At 52.4% G+C, this 14,751-nt stretch overlaps 1 protein-coding gene across 1 annotated transcript; it reads right to left on the bottom strand.

Moving 5' to 3' along the window:
• Positions 1-472: 472 nt before the first annotated feature.
• LANCL2 (LanC like glutathione S-transferase 2) lies at positions 473-14,481 on the bottom strand. Its single transcript, XM_024563084.4, has 9 exons — positions 13,588-14,481; positions 9,646-9,763; positions 7,110-7,317; positions 6,195-6,342; positions 5,098-5,244; positions 4,689-4,871; positions 4,244-4,420; positions 3,644-3,716; positions 473-1,441 (listed from the first exon to the last, which is right to left on the bottom strand). Exons 1-9 carry the CDS (start codon positions 13,777-13,779, stop codon positions 1,338-1,340), a joined length of 1,350 nt encoding a protein of 449 aa, XP_024418852.2. The 5' UTR covers positions 13,780-14,481; the 3' UTR covers positions 473-1,337.
• Positions 14,482-14,751: the final 270 nt, after the last annotated feature.

The raw sequence follows: 14,751 nt of genomic DNA, 5'->3' as shown, positions 1-14,751 counted from the left end.
GGAGACCTGTCCTCTGCACCGACAGTCTCGCTCCTGCACCCAAGGGGACCGGAGGGCCCACCGATGCTGGGACAAGGACCAGGCCGCCAGAGGCCTGGTGTGTCCTTTGGGACCCGTGCCTCCGCTCTCGAGATGAGAAGCCCTGGACCCTCCCACGGTGAGAAAACTCTCCCACAGCCTGAAATCTACGTGGCAGGATTACGCAGTGTGGGCTCGTCCAGACCCCCGTTTTTAAAATCAGAATGTCAGTCAGTCCCACCGCTCTCCTGGTTAGAACAGCGTGCCCCCCACACGTGTAAGCGAGGACTCGTGCTTTTACGCTTCATCCACTTCATCAAGTGTGAGGTCTGTGGCGTCCAGTGGTGGACAGAATGGCAGGGCTGCACGAACCCCAAACTTGTACTTCTTGGTAACTTACCGGGTTTTGACATACGTTTAACTGCAGGGATGTAGAGAGGAACAGCTGAGTATCTTTCTGCTTCTCAGCCTTCCGGAGTTTTATTCACTGAACTTGAAACAATACTGTGTAACGCTTAGGAAAGGGAGGTACCGCCTGCTATAGTAACACACGCCAAGTCCGGACTGACACCGCTGGGTCACTGTTCCTAGCCTGGCAGCGCGGCCGTGGAAAGGCTCTCCTTGAAAGCTGTCCCTGGGCACTCCCAGGGGCCCCCACTGCCTGCGCCTGCCAGGGGCCCCTGGCACTTCACACACAGAGCCTGCGCCCTCCATGACAGCCAGAGTCCCGGGGGAGCTGCAGTGCGCCCCACTGGCTTCTTCAAAACACTGGGTGAGCGCAAAACAGGGCTGGTCCGCCACCCAGGGTGGGCTTGGCCCTTTAGCCAGACCCCCCGTCTGACAGGCGCTCTCAGCGTCTGGAGTGGCCTTTCCCTCGTGCTCACCGGACCGGGGCCCACCGAGGTGTGAGCAAATGTGTCGTGGGCATCGCCCCACAGACTGACTGCTGCCCGCCTGCCGCGCTGATGTGGCGACAGCCCCCTGAAGGTTATGTACAGAGAGGGACAGCGAGGGTGCCGCATGGTCAGCCCCGCTGTGGGCACAGAGGGCTTCCTGCTGAGCACGGCTGGAACCTACGGACAGCAAACAACAGGAGACATGCAACACTACGGAGAACTGGGTGAGGGGTTCGTGTTCCACGCGAGCCAGGGGCGCGTGACAGCCGTGGGGAGTGGGTGGGGGGAGGCCGCTGTCACTCAGGCTCAGACTCCGGCTGGGAGGGGCTGCTGCCCCTCTGCCCCTCTCTCAGGATGCGGTTGGTTCCCCGTCTGGCACTGAGCGGTCTGCTGGCTTTGGTCCAGAAGGGTCTCTTAGTCTCTTTACACCTTTTTGTCCCGCTGCGAAGAGGCAAGTTCAAACGCCGGAAACCGAGCAGTCTCCGGTTCTAGGACGTCGGAGAGGAAGTGGATGGCGCCGGCCATGCCTGCAAGGTCAAAGGGGGTCCTTCAGGAGCGGGAGCGGCACAAGGCGCCCTCTGCCACCCCCTTCCCGGGCAGCAGGATCTGGGAAAGGAGCGGGGGACTTTAGCAACAGCTTCACAAAAAACACCGGAAGCCGTTGTGAGCACCTGCAGGTAAGGGTGCCACTCTTCGTCACCCTCTTATTTTGAACGTTGCTTTCTGGGCTCTAATATTGTATTTCGACACTTTGAGAAGATCTCACAGAATCACCACCAGAAAAGTTACCTAGTGCTGCTCTTGAGATATTCCAACTTACAAAACTTCCTCTTTCAGAGCCTTTGTATTCTAGTCCAAACAAAAGTTGCATTTTATATCTTCTCTAGGTTTTAAGAATGTTATTTAAAAATGAACTTTATTTGCTTTGGTCAAAATCCCCCCTCAACCCCTCCCATGGGAGTGACCGAGCCTCGGGTTCCACACTGGGGTGGGGGTAGGGTGGTGGGCAGCAGCGAGGAAGGCCGCTCCTGTCCCAGGCCCCTTGTTCTCTCCTCAATCAGAGCAATTCCTCTCAGCTGGGTTTTTGTTTGGTTAGAGGTTTCCTTTCGGTGTAAAATCTACATGAAACACACCCACCTTTGCTACACTTCTCTGGGTCCTGAGACGGCACACACCTGTGCAGGCCAGCCCCTACCTGACGTGGAGTGCTTCCGGCACCACCCCGGAGGCCCTGTGAGTCCCCCTCCAGTCTACCCTCCCATCATCCCCACCACGGGCCAGTCTGCCTGTGTCAGACGCCACACGAACGGAACCACTCAGGACACGCGGCCTGTCGTGTCTGGCTTCTTCCCTCAACGCTTTTGCAATTTGTTCCTGGTTTGTATTGGCCAGTAGCTGTTCCCGGTGTGATGGTTCCCAGGCTTCCCTGTAAGTTTCTGTTTGAAGCACGGGTTCCAGCAGCTCAGGGACATCAGTTAGAACCCATTAGAGACAGGGACCATAACCCCCTCTGGAGGGGCCCTGGAGCACCCCGTGCTGAAATGACCCTGTTTTGGTGGGGTGGGGGGGCAGAGCCCCTTGATGGAGGAAACACCTCCGGAAGGGTCACAGATGTCAGAATGTGCACAAAGGCCAAACAGACACTATGTTATTCCAACAATAAAACCCAACAAAGTCAGTATGAAGAAGAAAACTACAGGCTGACACCCTTTATGACTACAGATGTAAAAATCCTCGACAGAATGTTAGCAAATACAATTCTGCAATTTATAGAAATAACCGTACATCAGGACTAAGTGAGGCTTACTCCAGAGATGCAAGGCCGGCTAATGTTTGAAAAATCGACCCAGACTAAAAATCTACCGTATTAATAGGCTAGAGAAGAAAAATCTCATTATCTTATCAATTAATGCAAAAAAGCATTCAACAAAATTAAACATCTGTTTACATGTGATAAAAAATTCAATCATTTATTCCTTCTGAAGTTTACTTTGGAATTAGTGTAAGATGTGGCCCTTAAGGAATGAAAAGTGACCAGTTCCTCCTGACGCCATTGAATCGCTCGCTGCCCTCTGATTTCTGGGGCTGATGTTACAGTCGCCCAGTTCTCCCCCCACCTCTCTCTCTCTCTCTCTCTCTCTCTCTCTCTCTTTCACACACACACACACACACACACACACACGCACCGGAAAGGGAAAAGTGGATCATCTCAGTGTAGAACTGGTGCTCGTCCCCCCGAACCGTGCCCAACACTGCCTGCGGCAGACGTCAACGCTGCGTTTGTTCATTTCCTCTCACTGCTTGTCTTTTGGAACTTCCTTCTTACTTTTTCCAACTATTAGTATTTCTAATTACTAATGCTTCTCAACTGCTAGCATTGCCCATTCACACTTCTTTATATAAGTAATTAAACACATGTAACTGACAAGCTTCCTCTGAGCGGATCAATAGTTTGTACACAGAATCGCAGAGGAGGAAGCCTATCATCTCTCCTGTTACAGGGGGCAGACACTCTACGTTCTGTCTGCACAGTCACCTCACAGGAGACCCGGACACACCGGGAGACGTTCACAGGAGCACAGGACAGCTACAGTAAAGAGACTCCCTGTGATTTCAGCAATAAACGACTCTAATTACCCACCGCTGTGGAGATGAAGGGGTGGGTGCCAGGCACGCAGAGGCAGGGCCCAGATGCACGCACCCAGGGCGTGCGCTTCTCCCTCCCTTACCTTCAAAGAGGGAGTAGGGTCTGTCGGGGATGCGGCACCCGTGGGCTCCATACTCGAGACACCACTCTGCAAACTAAGAAGGAGAAAGTTGTTCCTTTTGACGACTGGAGATTCCACTTGGTGAGAAGGCAACCAATGAGCCGCCACAGTGAACTCGCCAGGAACCGCAGTGAGGGGGTTCCGGGCAACGCAGAGGTCGGGAGTGTGCGCTCTGGGCTGGACCCCCGGGCCCTCTGCTCAGCTGGTGAGCCTGTCACCAAGCTCATCACTGAGCTGAGATGGGCCATAAGGGGCCTCCATGCAGACTTCGGGGGAAGGGCGTCCCGGGTGGGAGCTAACCCGAGGCTGCTTGGAGGGAACAGCAGGCCTGCTTGGCTGCCCACTGTGGGGGGTGGGTGGCCTGCTGCAGAGGGCAGTGTGCTGGGGGGAGGGGGCGGGGGAGGGTGGAGGAGCCCGCAGGCCTGACTCCCAGGGCAGTGGGGAGGGGCCGGGCCAGGCCGTGTCCGAGGAGAGGACTAAGGGGCAGAGCTGGAGCAGCAGGTGAAGAGGAGGAGGGAGCAGGTGCAGGCCCGGGCACTGCCGGGCCAGGGGCGGCCTTACCTTGCACGCCCGGTAGAGGTACTTCCTGTCCTGGGTGAGGCGGTAAAGGGAGAGGAAGGCGTAGCCGTTCCCGGCCGTGCCGTGGCAGATGCCGTAGCCCTTGCGCAGCAAGCCGCGCTGCCAGACCACGTCGCTGCACTCCACGGCGTCCTTCAGGTACTTCTCCTCCTTGAAAACCTGGGAGAGGAGAAGCAAAGCGGTGTTGGAACGGGGTCCTCAGAGAAGAGTTAGCAAAATGTTTCCCTGTGGCTACAAGACCTGAACTGGCCCCGGGGAGAACGGCCGCCACCGGCAGCTCCCACCGCAGCCCCGTGGTCTCAGTCTGTCTGTCTGCTGCCCGGCCCTCCCCCCAGCTCACGACCGCAGAGGGAACGCTGGGGTGTCAGTTTTAGCCGGTTAAAATGCACCCCCCCACGTGGAGCTGAGGCGCGGGGGGCGCGCCGACCTCGTGAGCCTGCAGCAGCATGTGCAGGACGCCCGGGGCCCCGTGGCACCAGTGGACCAGCCGGTCGGTCTCGTTGCTCAGCGACGACGGGTAGTTCCCCGACCGGAACCGCTTGTGGCGCACGTAGTCGATACTGGGCTTCACCATTTCCGCCAGGGTCCCCTGGTCCACTCGTGCTGCGGGCTTTAAACAAGCAAAAATAAACATTACGTGTTTCCCATTTTTTTTAAACCTCTGTTTCGTGGCCAGTAACAACAGAAGCAAAGCTCGAGCACCGTGCCCCTAAGGAGGAGCCGGACTTCCTTTCAGCTGGCGCGGTCTGTAGCCGCCTTTCAGTCCCATGCTCCCCTCTGAGGGACTGGTTTTTGATGCGGCCACTGAGCCGGCATTTCCGAGTGGCCTCGCTGACCTGCATTAGCATGTAGTAAATCCCTGCCATGCCATGTGCCGCTCCGACATACTGCTTCCGGTGCCACTGGTACAGGAGGGGACAGCGCTCGGTCTTCCTCTCCTCCCGCGACAGGGCCTTGCCCGACTCAATGATAGCAGTGACGACCTGCAGGGGCCAGGAGACGGCAGCCGTCAGAACACAGGTGCCCCGTCTCCGTCTAATGAACGCTAACAGTGTGGAGCCTAACGAATACAGGCAGGGGGGAGTCAGAAGACTGTCTCAGGAGAAAAAGACATTAAGAAGTCAAACCACGAACCCAAAAGTTCTTTGTATCAACAGTGTACTAGAATCTAGAAACTCTTCCCCCCCCCAAATATTCTAGTCTGCTTAGTGGCTTTGCAGCTGCTGGGTCTTCCCCCAAAGCCTGGGGGACTCCCACGGGGGCCGGGAGGACAGGGCTGTGGGTGCGCAGCACTTTGCTGGGTCACAGGCAGAATCGCACTGTGACGCATCTGCGGCACAGACCCTGACTGGCTCCCGACACCCCGACTCCCTTCCTACTTTTGGAAACCGAGCTCCGAGTTTTAGCTGGGCAGCGGCCTCTGAGCCCCGGACGCTGGACACAGTCACCCAAGTTCTGTAAGGGGCATGTGAGCAGAAGGGAGGAGGCAACTTGTGCTTCTTGGCCGTAAGAAGGAAGCGGCTCAGCCTCCGCTTCCTCACGGGTGCCTGGGCACAGGTGCTCACCGAGCTCTGGGCCCGCAGACACGGGTACGCCCCTGGGACACAGAAGCATGAGGCACAGGGACCCTCGTGTACTCCCAGGACAACTGCCAGCTCAGACAGCTCATGAGAAAGAAAGAAACACGCCATCTTTCTGAAGCTGTGGTTGTCTGATTCTAGCAAAGGCAGCTGGATCGATACAGGCCTAAGAGTAGGGATTTTAAAATGATCCCTGGAAAGGACGACATGGAGCTACTGATTAATTTGATGAGATTCTTTAAGGAGCTCCTGTTGCCTCGGAGCAGAGTGCAGCCTCTGCTGTGACTGTGCCCACAGGCAGATCCGGGGTGGGGTGGGGGGGTCCCCACGGGGGTGGTGCGGCCCCACAGTACCTCTTTGATGGCCGACTCGCACACGGCTCCCGGCCCGATCTCCGTGTTCAGGTAGAGTAAGGCATACAGGTACCCGGCCCGTCCGTAAAGCAGCTCGTCGGGAAGGTCTGAGTCTCGGCCGACAACAGTTCTCTGGAGCTGCAAGAGTCTGTCCAACGAGAAAATCTCTGTTTTCCCAGAGAACGTCCAGCACACGTTCCCTGGAACCGCGAACGCCCCCAATCCTGCAGGAGTTATCTGCCGTGGATTTTTAATTCAAAACGGATTTAAAAATATATTTAAAAAAACCCAAATAGGAAACAAAAACTTCTCTACTTAATTTCTCTCTCAGATACCACAACAAATAACAAAACATCTCTGTGTTCAAAACGTTGACCTCACAACTATCCTAAACCATGTAAGAGAGGACACTCCAGTTCGACATCCAGAATTAGAAGACAGTGACTTAAAGTCTACATGAGGCGGCAGTAAAATGTGACCAGTGCTTGGGAACTAGGTTGAGTCGTCCCGGCTTTCAACAAACGTGACTAGGCTCGAGTGAGCCCTGGCGCCTGCTTCCTCGGCCTGCTTCCTCAGCGAGAACGGAAACCAGCAGATGCAACAACAGACGACCCCTTCTAGCTGTTTGTAACAACTGAACCTGAGAATGAGCGAATTTGCAGGCGCTGATGGCAGCCAAACACCATTTCAGAAAGATGATTAGCACAAAGGAAGACCCATGTTCCCCACCCCCCCATGAAGGCAGACGCGGCTTGGGTCGGAGGGGAGCACAGGGTCCCGCCACTCTGCTCCAGGTGGATACACGGAACCCTTCCCTGCCGGGAGAGACCTGCTGGCAAAGGAAGATGAGTTCCGAACGATTCCCTTTGGAGAACCTCTCTCCAGCCAGACCTCCAGCTGCGAACTTGGACTCACTTGGTGATGCATTCCTGCGACTCACAGTCACTTTTGAGCTTGTGATAGACCACGGCTCCCACGGCGAGCGGCCCAGCGTCCCCACAGAGGAAAGTGACCCTGCGGCCACTCAGGTTCCGGAGGGTCCTCTTCACGTAGTCCAGGGACCGGAGCAGGTAGGTCTGGTCACTCGTGACCCGGTGCAGCTGCAGGTACAGGAGGGCGATGCCTGCAAGAGTTCCCCAGCCCCGAGAAAGCCACTGTTACCTCTTCTTTCAACCTTTAGGACGTAATTTTTATGATTATATGAAAGACCTACATAAAAACCTGCATTTCTGAAGGGGAACATCAAAGAAATTACACAGGGTAGATTTTTTTTTAGTTCTGCTTTGTGAACTTACTGCATAACTAAGTCTCCAAGCTGATGTTGAAAGTGCTGTAATTTCTCTCCACACTGTAGTGGGATTTTCCTGTTGCTTTCTTCTTCCATTGACAAAATTTGGTTTTTCCCTTTTTTCTAGTATTATGTATACAACTATTGAACTTTCTTCTTAAATTTGAATTAGATGGATTTTTCTGGATCAACTATTACCAGGAAGACTCTCTGGAAGAGGAAGCTCAGGCAGCTTTCCCAGTTTGTGACGTTCCAAGGGCAGCCTCTGCTGGTGACGAACAGTGAATTTAATACAAACCATCTGAACACATTGCAGTCCCAGGCCAGATGCCCCCGAGTCTCCCGTCCTCGATGTTCCGGGAGCGCTCCACGTGCTGCCGTGCTGTTTCCCTCCTCACCCACGACTCCCGCCAGTGCTGCCGAGCCCACGGCTTCTGCCTTGTGACTCTGTCCCCGCTTTTGCTCACCAGGGCTTTTAAAAAAGCCGACAGTCTCTGTGCCGGAACGCTCTCCACGCCTTTTCTCGCTGCCTGGGCCAGCACTCCTTGCCTGCTTCACACTCGGATACTCCCTCTGAGCCCCCTCCGAGGTCCGTCCCTCCGGGGAGTGATCGCTTGTTGACCAAGAAGGGCAGGAAGGGCGGCTTCCACCACCCTGGGGCCTTGGCGCCCCGCACCTGCTACTCCGCTGGGGCTCTGCACGGTCCCTGTGGATGCTGTTCGGTTTCACCCCACTGTTACTTGCGTGCGTGCTCTATCGTCATTTTGCTAAGGAGATCAGTTGTGGGTGCTTTGTTCAGGCTTCTTAGATTGTTTTAGGAGAAAAAGTAGGGAGGCGTGGGTCTACGTGGATTCCACACCACTGCCGGAACGCCAAAGCCAGTTCTCACTTTACAGCATTCAAACCAAATACCTCCGTGATGGCTCCATCAGTGATCCCAAAAGATGACAACAAAAGGAGATTAAAAAAACAAAAACAAAAACTGATTCTTCGCCTCCTCCCAGAGTTCCTGACACAGCCGTTGTGGGGCGGAGGCTGGGAATCTCCGTTTATTACAGAGCTCTCTGGACGAGTGTCATGCACCGCCAGCTCAGGGCCTGACGTCCCAGAGCAAAGCCATTTTCAATAACAAGAGATGCTTCAAGTGAAAGACCTTTTAGGGGAAAACTGTCTACCGATAACTATGTCATTTTCTCTTTCTAAATAACTTTATTCTTTGCATTTTATTTCAAGGTAGCCAAAACGACCTAATTTTACATTTCAGATAAAACTCTTTGGCTCTGTAAGTGAACTAGCTCCATGTCTGGAGGTAAAAGTTTGAAAATTTTACTTCTAGTGTCACTGTGCAAATGTTGTATTCATCACAGGCAAGTAACATGAATATATGTGTAAACAGAAATAAAAAGATCAGGGCCATCCCGTCTGTAAAACCCGGTGTCAGCTCACGGGACTCTAACTACGCCCTCCTGTCTGTGCTGTTCTTTCATTAAACTCTAGAGATTTACCAAGAAAAGGCTATAAATTTATACGTAAATTGCCATTAGTAATAATCACACTGCAATATAATCCCTCAAAATAAGGTCTGTCTTTATTTCTTTTATGTTCCCCAAATAGCTGTTGCAATGTTCTGGCTACACGGTAAAACAATGAGGGTGTAAAGATTAGTGAAAGGCAAGCTACTTTTCAAACTCAGGTTTTTGATGTGAAGTGTATCACTGGTTGCTTGTTTAATTTTCATCGACATAAAAATCTTTACATGTACAAATGAGTCAAATAAGTACAAGCAATAGGTTAAACAGTTATCATATATAATGGCCCAAAGAAATCACACAGCTACCGGTTGTCACAAAGATCGAAGCAAGACAAGCAAACAAACAAAAAGAAACTGGCCCTCGGGCAAGTTTGCTCTTATGACGTATTTTCACAGTTACATGTTTTATCAAATAATGTCACAAAAATAGGACGTACTACATAGTACAGTTCAGACTTCCAGGCAGAATTTCTCTGGAAATGAAATTCCAAAGCATCTCATCTATGAAGACAGCTTGAAGGGTATAAAACTTTACCATTTCCCAAGAGAAGGAAGTTTCAAACCCAAGCCGTGCATTTCGTAACTGGAGAATGAATGAGACGGACCACACACACGTACACGCGCACCCTCACCTGTCCAGCCAGTGTAGGCAGAGCAATCGTGTGGGTCGGCTGTCTTCAGCCCTTCTTCCATCTGCTGCAGAAGGTCTTTGATTTTGGTCTGGATCCGCCTCGTGAGGTTCTGGACGATCTGCGAACCGAAAGCAGATGGTGATGTAAAGTGCACGAGAACAGGACAACACTGTATCAAGCACTTCACCAGTCCAGGTGGTGAAAACCAACGGACGGAAATCACACCGCCCAGCCCATCTCAACGCTTCGCTGTTTGGAGCGTTACTGTGGTCTTATAACTAAGTTGTAAAACGAGATAATGCCCTATACAGACAATAAGTCTTCAGCAGGATCTCAAAAAATAAATTTCAGAAATGAAAGGGAACAGGCATTAAAAAAAATGGTGGATTTGACTACAGAAACATTTTAACTTCTATAAATTAAAGAAGATAAGAAAGATGGTTTAAAAGTTAATGACAAGAACTCAGACAGCAGGATGGTGGTTGCCCGAGGGAAGGGGGTGGAGGGAGGAAAGGGGGGTCCAATAGGAGGTGACGGAAGGGGACTTGACTTGGGGTGGTGCACATACAAGACAATATACAGGTGACGTATTACCTAATCATACACTTGAAACCTTTATAATTTATTACCCAATGTCATCTCAACAAATTAAAAAAGTTAATGACAAAAGGGAAATACTTGTAATATAAAACATTACAAATTAAAAAGACCATAACAATATAGAAATATACCTAAAATTATCAATGTACCTTGTAAAAAACAATAACAAGCATATGCAAAAATCGTCAATCACTTAGCAAGTAACGCAGTGCAAGTAAGTGCAAGTGCCATGGTTTGCCTACTAGATGAATAAATAATAAAGTATTTAAAACTACTAGGTACCAATGCTGCTAAGAGCTAAGGAAGCAGGTGTTCTTCCTCGCTGCTGGTGTTTTTTCCCAGGGGGAGTTTGGCCGTGTTCTTACAATGAATTTTTCGGATTTTTCTGTCTCATGCTTTTTGAAAAACCTAGTTGCAATACCAACTGCTGAGGTGTGTTAAAATCCCTCATCATGAATGTAGATTTGTCTACTGTATATTTCTTCCTTTAATTCTGTACTTTTTTTTTTTTTTTGGCTTTCGTGCGTTTTATGGTTCTGCTATTAGGTGTAGACCAATGGACATTGTTGTATGTCCCTCACGGACTGATTCATCATCATAACCAAAGGCCCCTCTGTGGGACAACAAAGAAAATGCTTGTGTAATTGAAAAATTAAAAAAAAAAAGAGAGAGAGAGAGAGAATTCATTGCCTCACGTACCTAAAAAGTCCAAGGAAGAAAACAAAAGGCTTTTCTGTTCTGCATGTTTAGGGCTTCCAGGGCAGACTTCACTGGAATTTGGGGTTGTGGACGAACGCAGCCTCAGAAAAGAAATTACCAGGGTGTAAGGTGTGCGAACTCCAGAGACGCTTACCTGGCGCTGGAGGTATCAGTTTATGTTTCACAGGAGGTAAGGCCCTAGAACTGGAGGCCAAAGGGTTTATCTTCTTCACGGGAAGAAGATACCTCCTCAGGTAATGAGATAAGTCTCTCATCTACATCCCAGAGACTTAGAGTAAGGTACACCCAATGGCACTTTCTCGGGGGGGGGGGGGGGGCAGGAGGCAGGTCCTCCTCCCCGTGTATGAAAAACCTTCACCAATTTCGTTTCCTTACATGGAAACAAGGTCCCATTCTGAGGGTGGTTGGGACTTGGACAAACCTTTTAGGGAGACAATTCAACCCATGATACCCTCATTTTCATGAAATTTCATGTATATCAAACAAGTGTACTCTTTGATATTATCTATCTTAATTACATTTCAACAATATTTTTAAAATTAAAAATGTAATAACTGGCCAATCATAAAGTATCTATAGAGAAGACAGTGGGATGTAATTCACGTTCATTTTGTCTTGTGATTTTACATAACTAAGAAGCGTTCTTTCCGCCTTTTAAAATCACAATTCCCCTCTTTTTCACGTTCAAGATCAGCACAGTTTCCACCTCCCCTTTCCTTGAGCAGCCACCACAGCCTCTGGCACGGTGCCCACCTGGCGCATTTTAATTGTTTAACCACATAGGATAACACGCCCCATCAGTTATTTGTGTTTCAATTTTCTTTTATATGAATCAGTTTGGTACAGAGTTGAGGCAAAATCTCATTTACCAGATCCAAAGGGAAAAAAGAAAAAAACGCAATTTCAGGGTCAGTGTTCATCACGGGCCCTGAGGCAGAAGATGGAACTCAGCTGCCTCTGTCTTCATTGTTCCCGTGGAGACTCCCGCGGGGTCAGGAGTTTTTCTCCCTCATCTATCACCAGACCTGGCACCAACCTCCTTACTGTAAGGGTCACATCAGGATAGCAACTCATAGTAAGTGCAAACGATGGATTTTTCAATGCCCACCAGCATTAAACATAACATTATTATAAAAAATGTGAACTCTCCGTAAAAAAGGTAACAGGTATGTGCAGAGAAGAAATGGAGAGAGACATCAACACTGACACGTGCATTCTAAGCCCGAAGACTGAGTTTTCAAGGGGAAGAAGGGGGAACTTCCCAGGCGTCTAATGGGGTACCACAAAGGCCGTTTGCCAGGCCATTCATAGCTCTGTTTATCTAAATCCATCACTAACAGCCATGTGAGTGATACCCACATCTAAGAACACGGAGGCTTGGAGAACTCACTTGCCTATGATTCTATATTCAGACCAAGGGCTCTTTTGAAACTGCCTTCTTAGCTTTGGCCAACTTGTACCTCTTGGAATACAAAGCACTTGGGAACCAGGGCGGGGAAGTGGTAACGTGCGGCTTTACCAAACAGAAAACGGCTCCGCTGAAGTTCCGTCCTTTCTTTCCACGGTCAACATCAATAAAGGACACCTTGTTCTAAAGGAGCCAGGAGGCCCTGAGGAAGAGGATCCCACTGGCACGTCATTCACTGCAGCCCGTAGTACCAGCAAGGGGAGGGAAGGCAGAGATAATTTACACAAAGGACGGCATTCTTCATATGGGAATCTCATCTCCTGCCTGTGAAAAAAGAGAAGGAAGATCCCTCCTGCCGGCAACAGCTCTAACCACAACCTTGACCTCGTTCTCCAACGAACTTCTGTTCAAAACCACTGCCGCCATTTTCCTCCTGAAACCTAAAAAAAGCTGACCTTCCTTTGCATCTTCGGACTTGCCTGCCACTTGCTACATTCTGCACGTCCCGAACTGCAGTGTCTCTGCTTTCCCCAAATTAAACCCAACTTTTTGAGCTTGCCTCCGTGTACCTGTTCATTAGCTCTGCACCACTCTTCCCCTACCAAGTTAACTTTTTTGCAGACATCCCCTTCCCAGAGCCTGGGCACACAGACAAAGGCACTCAAAACGTCAATACTGCTTGTGAGCAATGCTTTTTTGCGGTCAATTCCCAGGGCAGCGGCCCAGGGGCCAGGCCTGATGACACCATCGGACTCGGGAAAGCTAAGGGCAGGTTTTCCAGCGAGTCTGTTTTGCATGTGTATTGGCTGAATTTGCTCGAGGGCACAGACTGTCATCCGATCTGCTTTATCAACCACCACAAGAGCCCGCGGAGCCACTTCCAGGTGCCCAGAAACGGAGCGTACCATCAGGGCACTTCACAGGCACCGAACACGAACAAAGTGGCTAACACAGGAGCAGCGCCCGGTCCTCCGGGGAAGGACCCTGCTGGGCACCCGCAACGGGAGTGCAAGCAGGTGCGCGCGCCCGGAGTCCGCCCAGGCCGGGACGAGGGGCGCACCCAAGGGGCGGCGCGCAAGATGACACCACGCCCCCAATGGGCGGGGCGGGTTACGTCAGCCCGCCAGTGGGCGGGGCGGGTGGGCAATACCACTGCTGGCGTTCCCCCCACCGGGCGCGGCCCAGGGCCTGGCCGAAGTCGGCCGCCGACTCACCTTCCCGTCGTGGTGGAAAGGGAGGCCGAGCTCGTCGGGGGAGGGCGCGGGGCGAGCAGAGCCCGTCTCCTCGGTCGCTGCGGCGGAGGCCGCGGCCTCGTAGTCCGGGAAGGGGTTGGGGAACGCTCGCTCCTCCATCTCTGTCTCCCCGCTCAGGTGCAACTTGAGTCTCTTCGACATGGTCTCGCCCATCGCCGCCGCGCGCTTTCCCCAGCGCCGGGGCCGCGCGGTACGGCGCGCGCGCGGGGACAAACCTCCTGCGCGGCGTTTCCGCTGGAGCGGCGCTCCGGGACCCCGCGCGGCGGGCCGGGGTCTCCCCCTAGGAGAGCCGCGAGCTGGGAGGGCGAGCGGGGCCTCGGAGCGCGCCGGAGCCTCTCCGCGGGGCCTGCGGGGCCGCCGGCGGCGGGCACATCTGGGCGCAGCTGGTGCGCTCCACGTGGTGCCCGCCCGGTCGGACGCCGCCCGGGCAGCCGGGCCCGCGGGGAGCCCTCGGCGGATCAGAGCCCGGTCACGGCCGACCGCCCCGTCCCTTCGCCACCCGCCTCGGCCTGCTCTGGGCGACGCGCTGGGCAGGCCGGAGCCCGAGTCTGGAAGCGCCTCCCGTGGCCAAGCCCCTTCTACGATTCTCTAGGGAAAACCGGGTGACCGCGCGGGGCACGTTCCCGCTGGGAAACCTGGAGAGAGAACCCGCTGTCATTCAAGGTGTCTGCGGTCCCCAGACGCGCCGTCATCCACCTGCATTCTCTCCAGCCGGGCGGGGCCGCCGACGCCCTCGGCCCCCCGAAGCGCCAGGCACCGGCACACCAGCAGCTCTTTGTTCAATAATAAGGGCGGAAAAAAAAAAACCCTCCTCTAAAAAAAAATTGCAAAATAGCCCCAGACACTGCGAGGATAGTGTAGTGCCTCCCGGGGGGAGCGGAGCGGTCCCTCCTATTCATTACAGTTGGGAGGGGGTGTCGAGGGGGAGGAGCCACCGGCCTTTTTTTTTTTTTTTTTTTTTTGGCCTTATGTTCTATTTTCATGAAGTCCCTTTGTTTTGAATAAACGGATGTTTGGTTACAAGATAAAATTGGAAAACATACTTAATCACCCAAATATTTAATTGGCTTGAAACAGTCCTCCAGTATTAATTCCCGTGCCCAGGAGCATAACGTGTGTAAAGAG

Source organism: Desmodus rotundus, chromosome 6, assembly GCF_022682495.2.
Source record: "Desmodus rotundus isolate HL8 chromosome 6, HLdesRot8A.1, whole genome shotgun sequence".
Lineage (NCBI taxonomy): Eukaryota > Metazoa > Chordata > Mammalia > Chiroptera > Phyllostomidae > Desmodus > Desmodus rotundus.
Note: the sequence above shows the minus strand (reverse complement) of the source record. Positions and strands in the feature narration are given on the sequence as shown.

Excerpts from the sequence above, each read along its gene's own strand:
- LANCL2 (XM_024563084.4), bottom strand. The coding sequence starts at position 13,779 with ATGGGCGAGACCATGTCGAAGAGACTCAAGTTGCACCTGAGCGGGGAG. Across the intron at positions 4,872-5,097 it reads TTTACTACATGCTAATGCAG|CCCGCAGCACGAGTGGACCA; the intron begins GTCAGCGAGGCC and ends GCTTGTTTAAAG. Across the intron at positions 4,421-4,688 it reads TGCTGCTGCAGGCTCACGAG|GTTTTCAAGGAGGAGAAGTA; the intron begins GTCGGCGCGCCC and ends CTCCTCTCCCAG.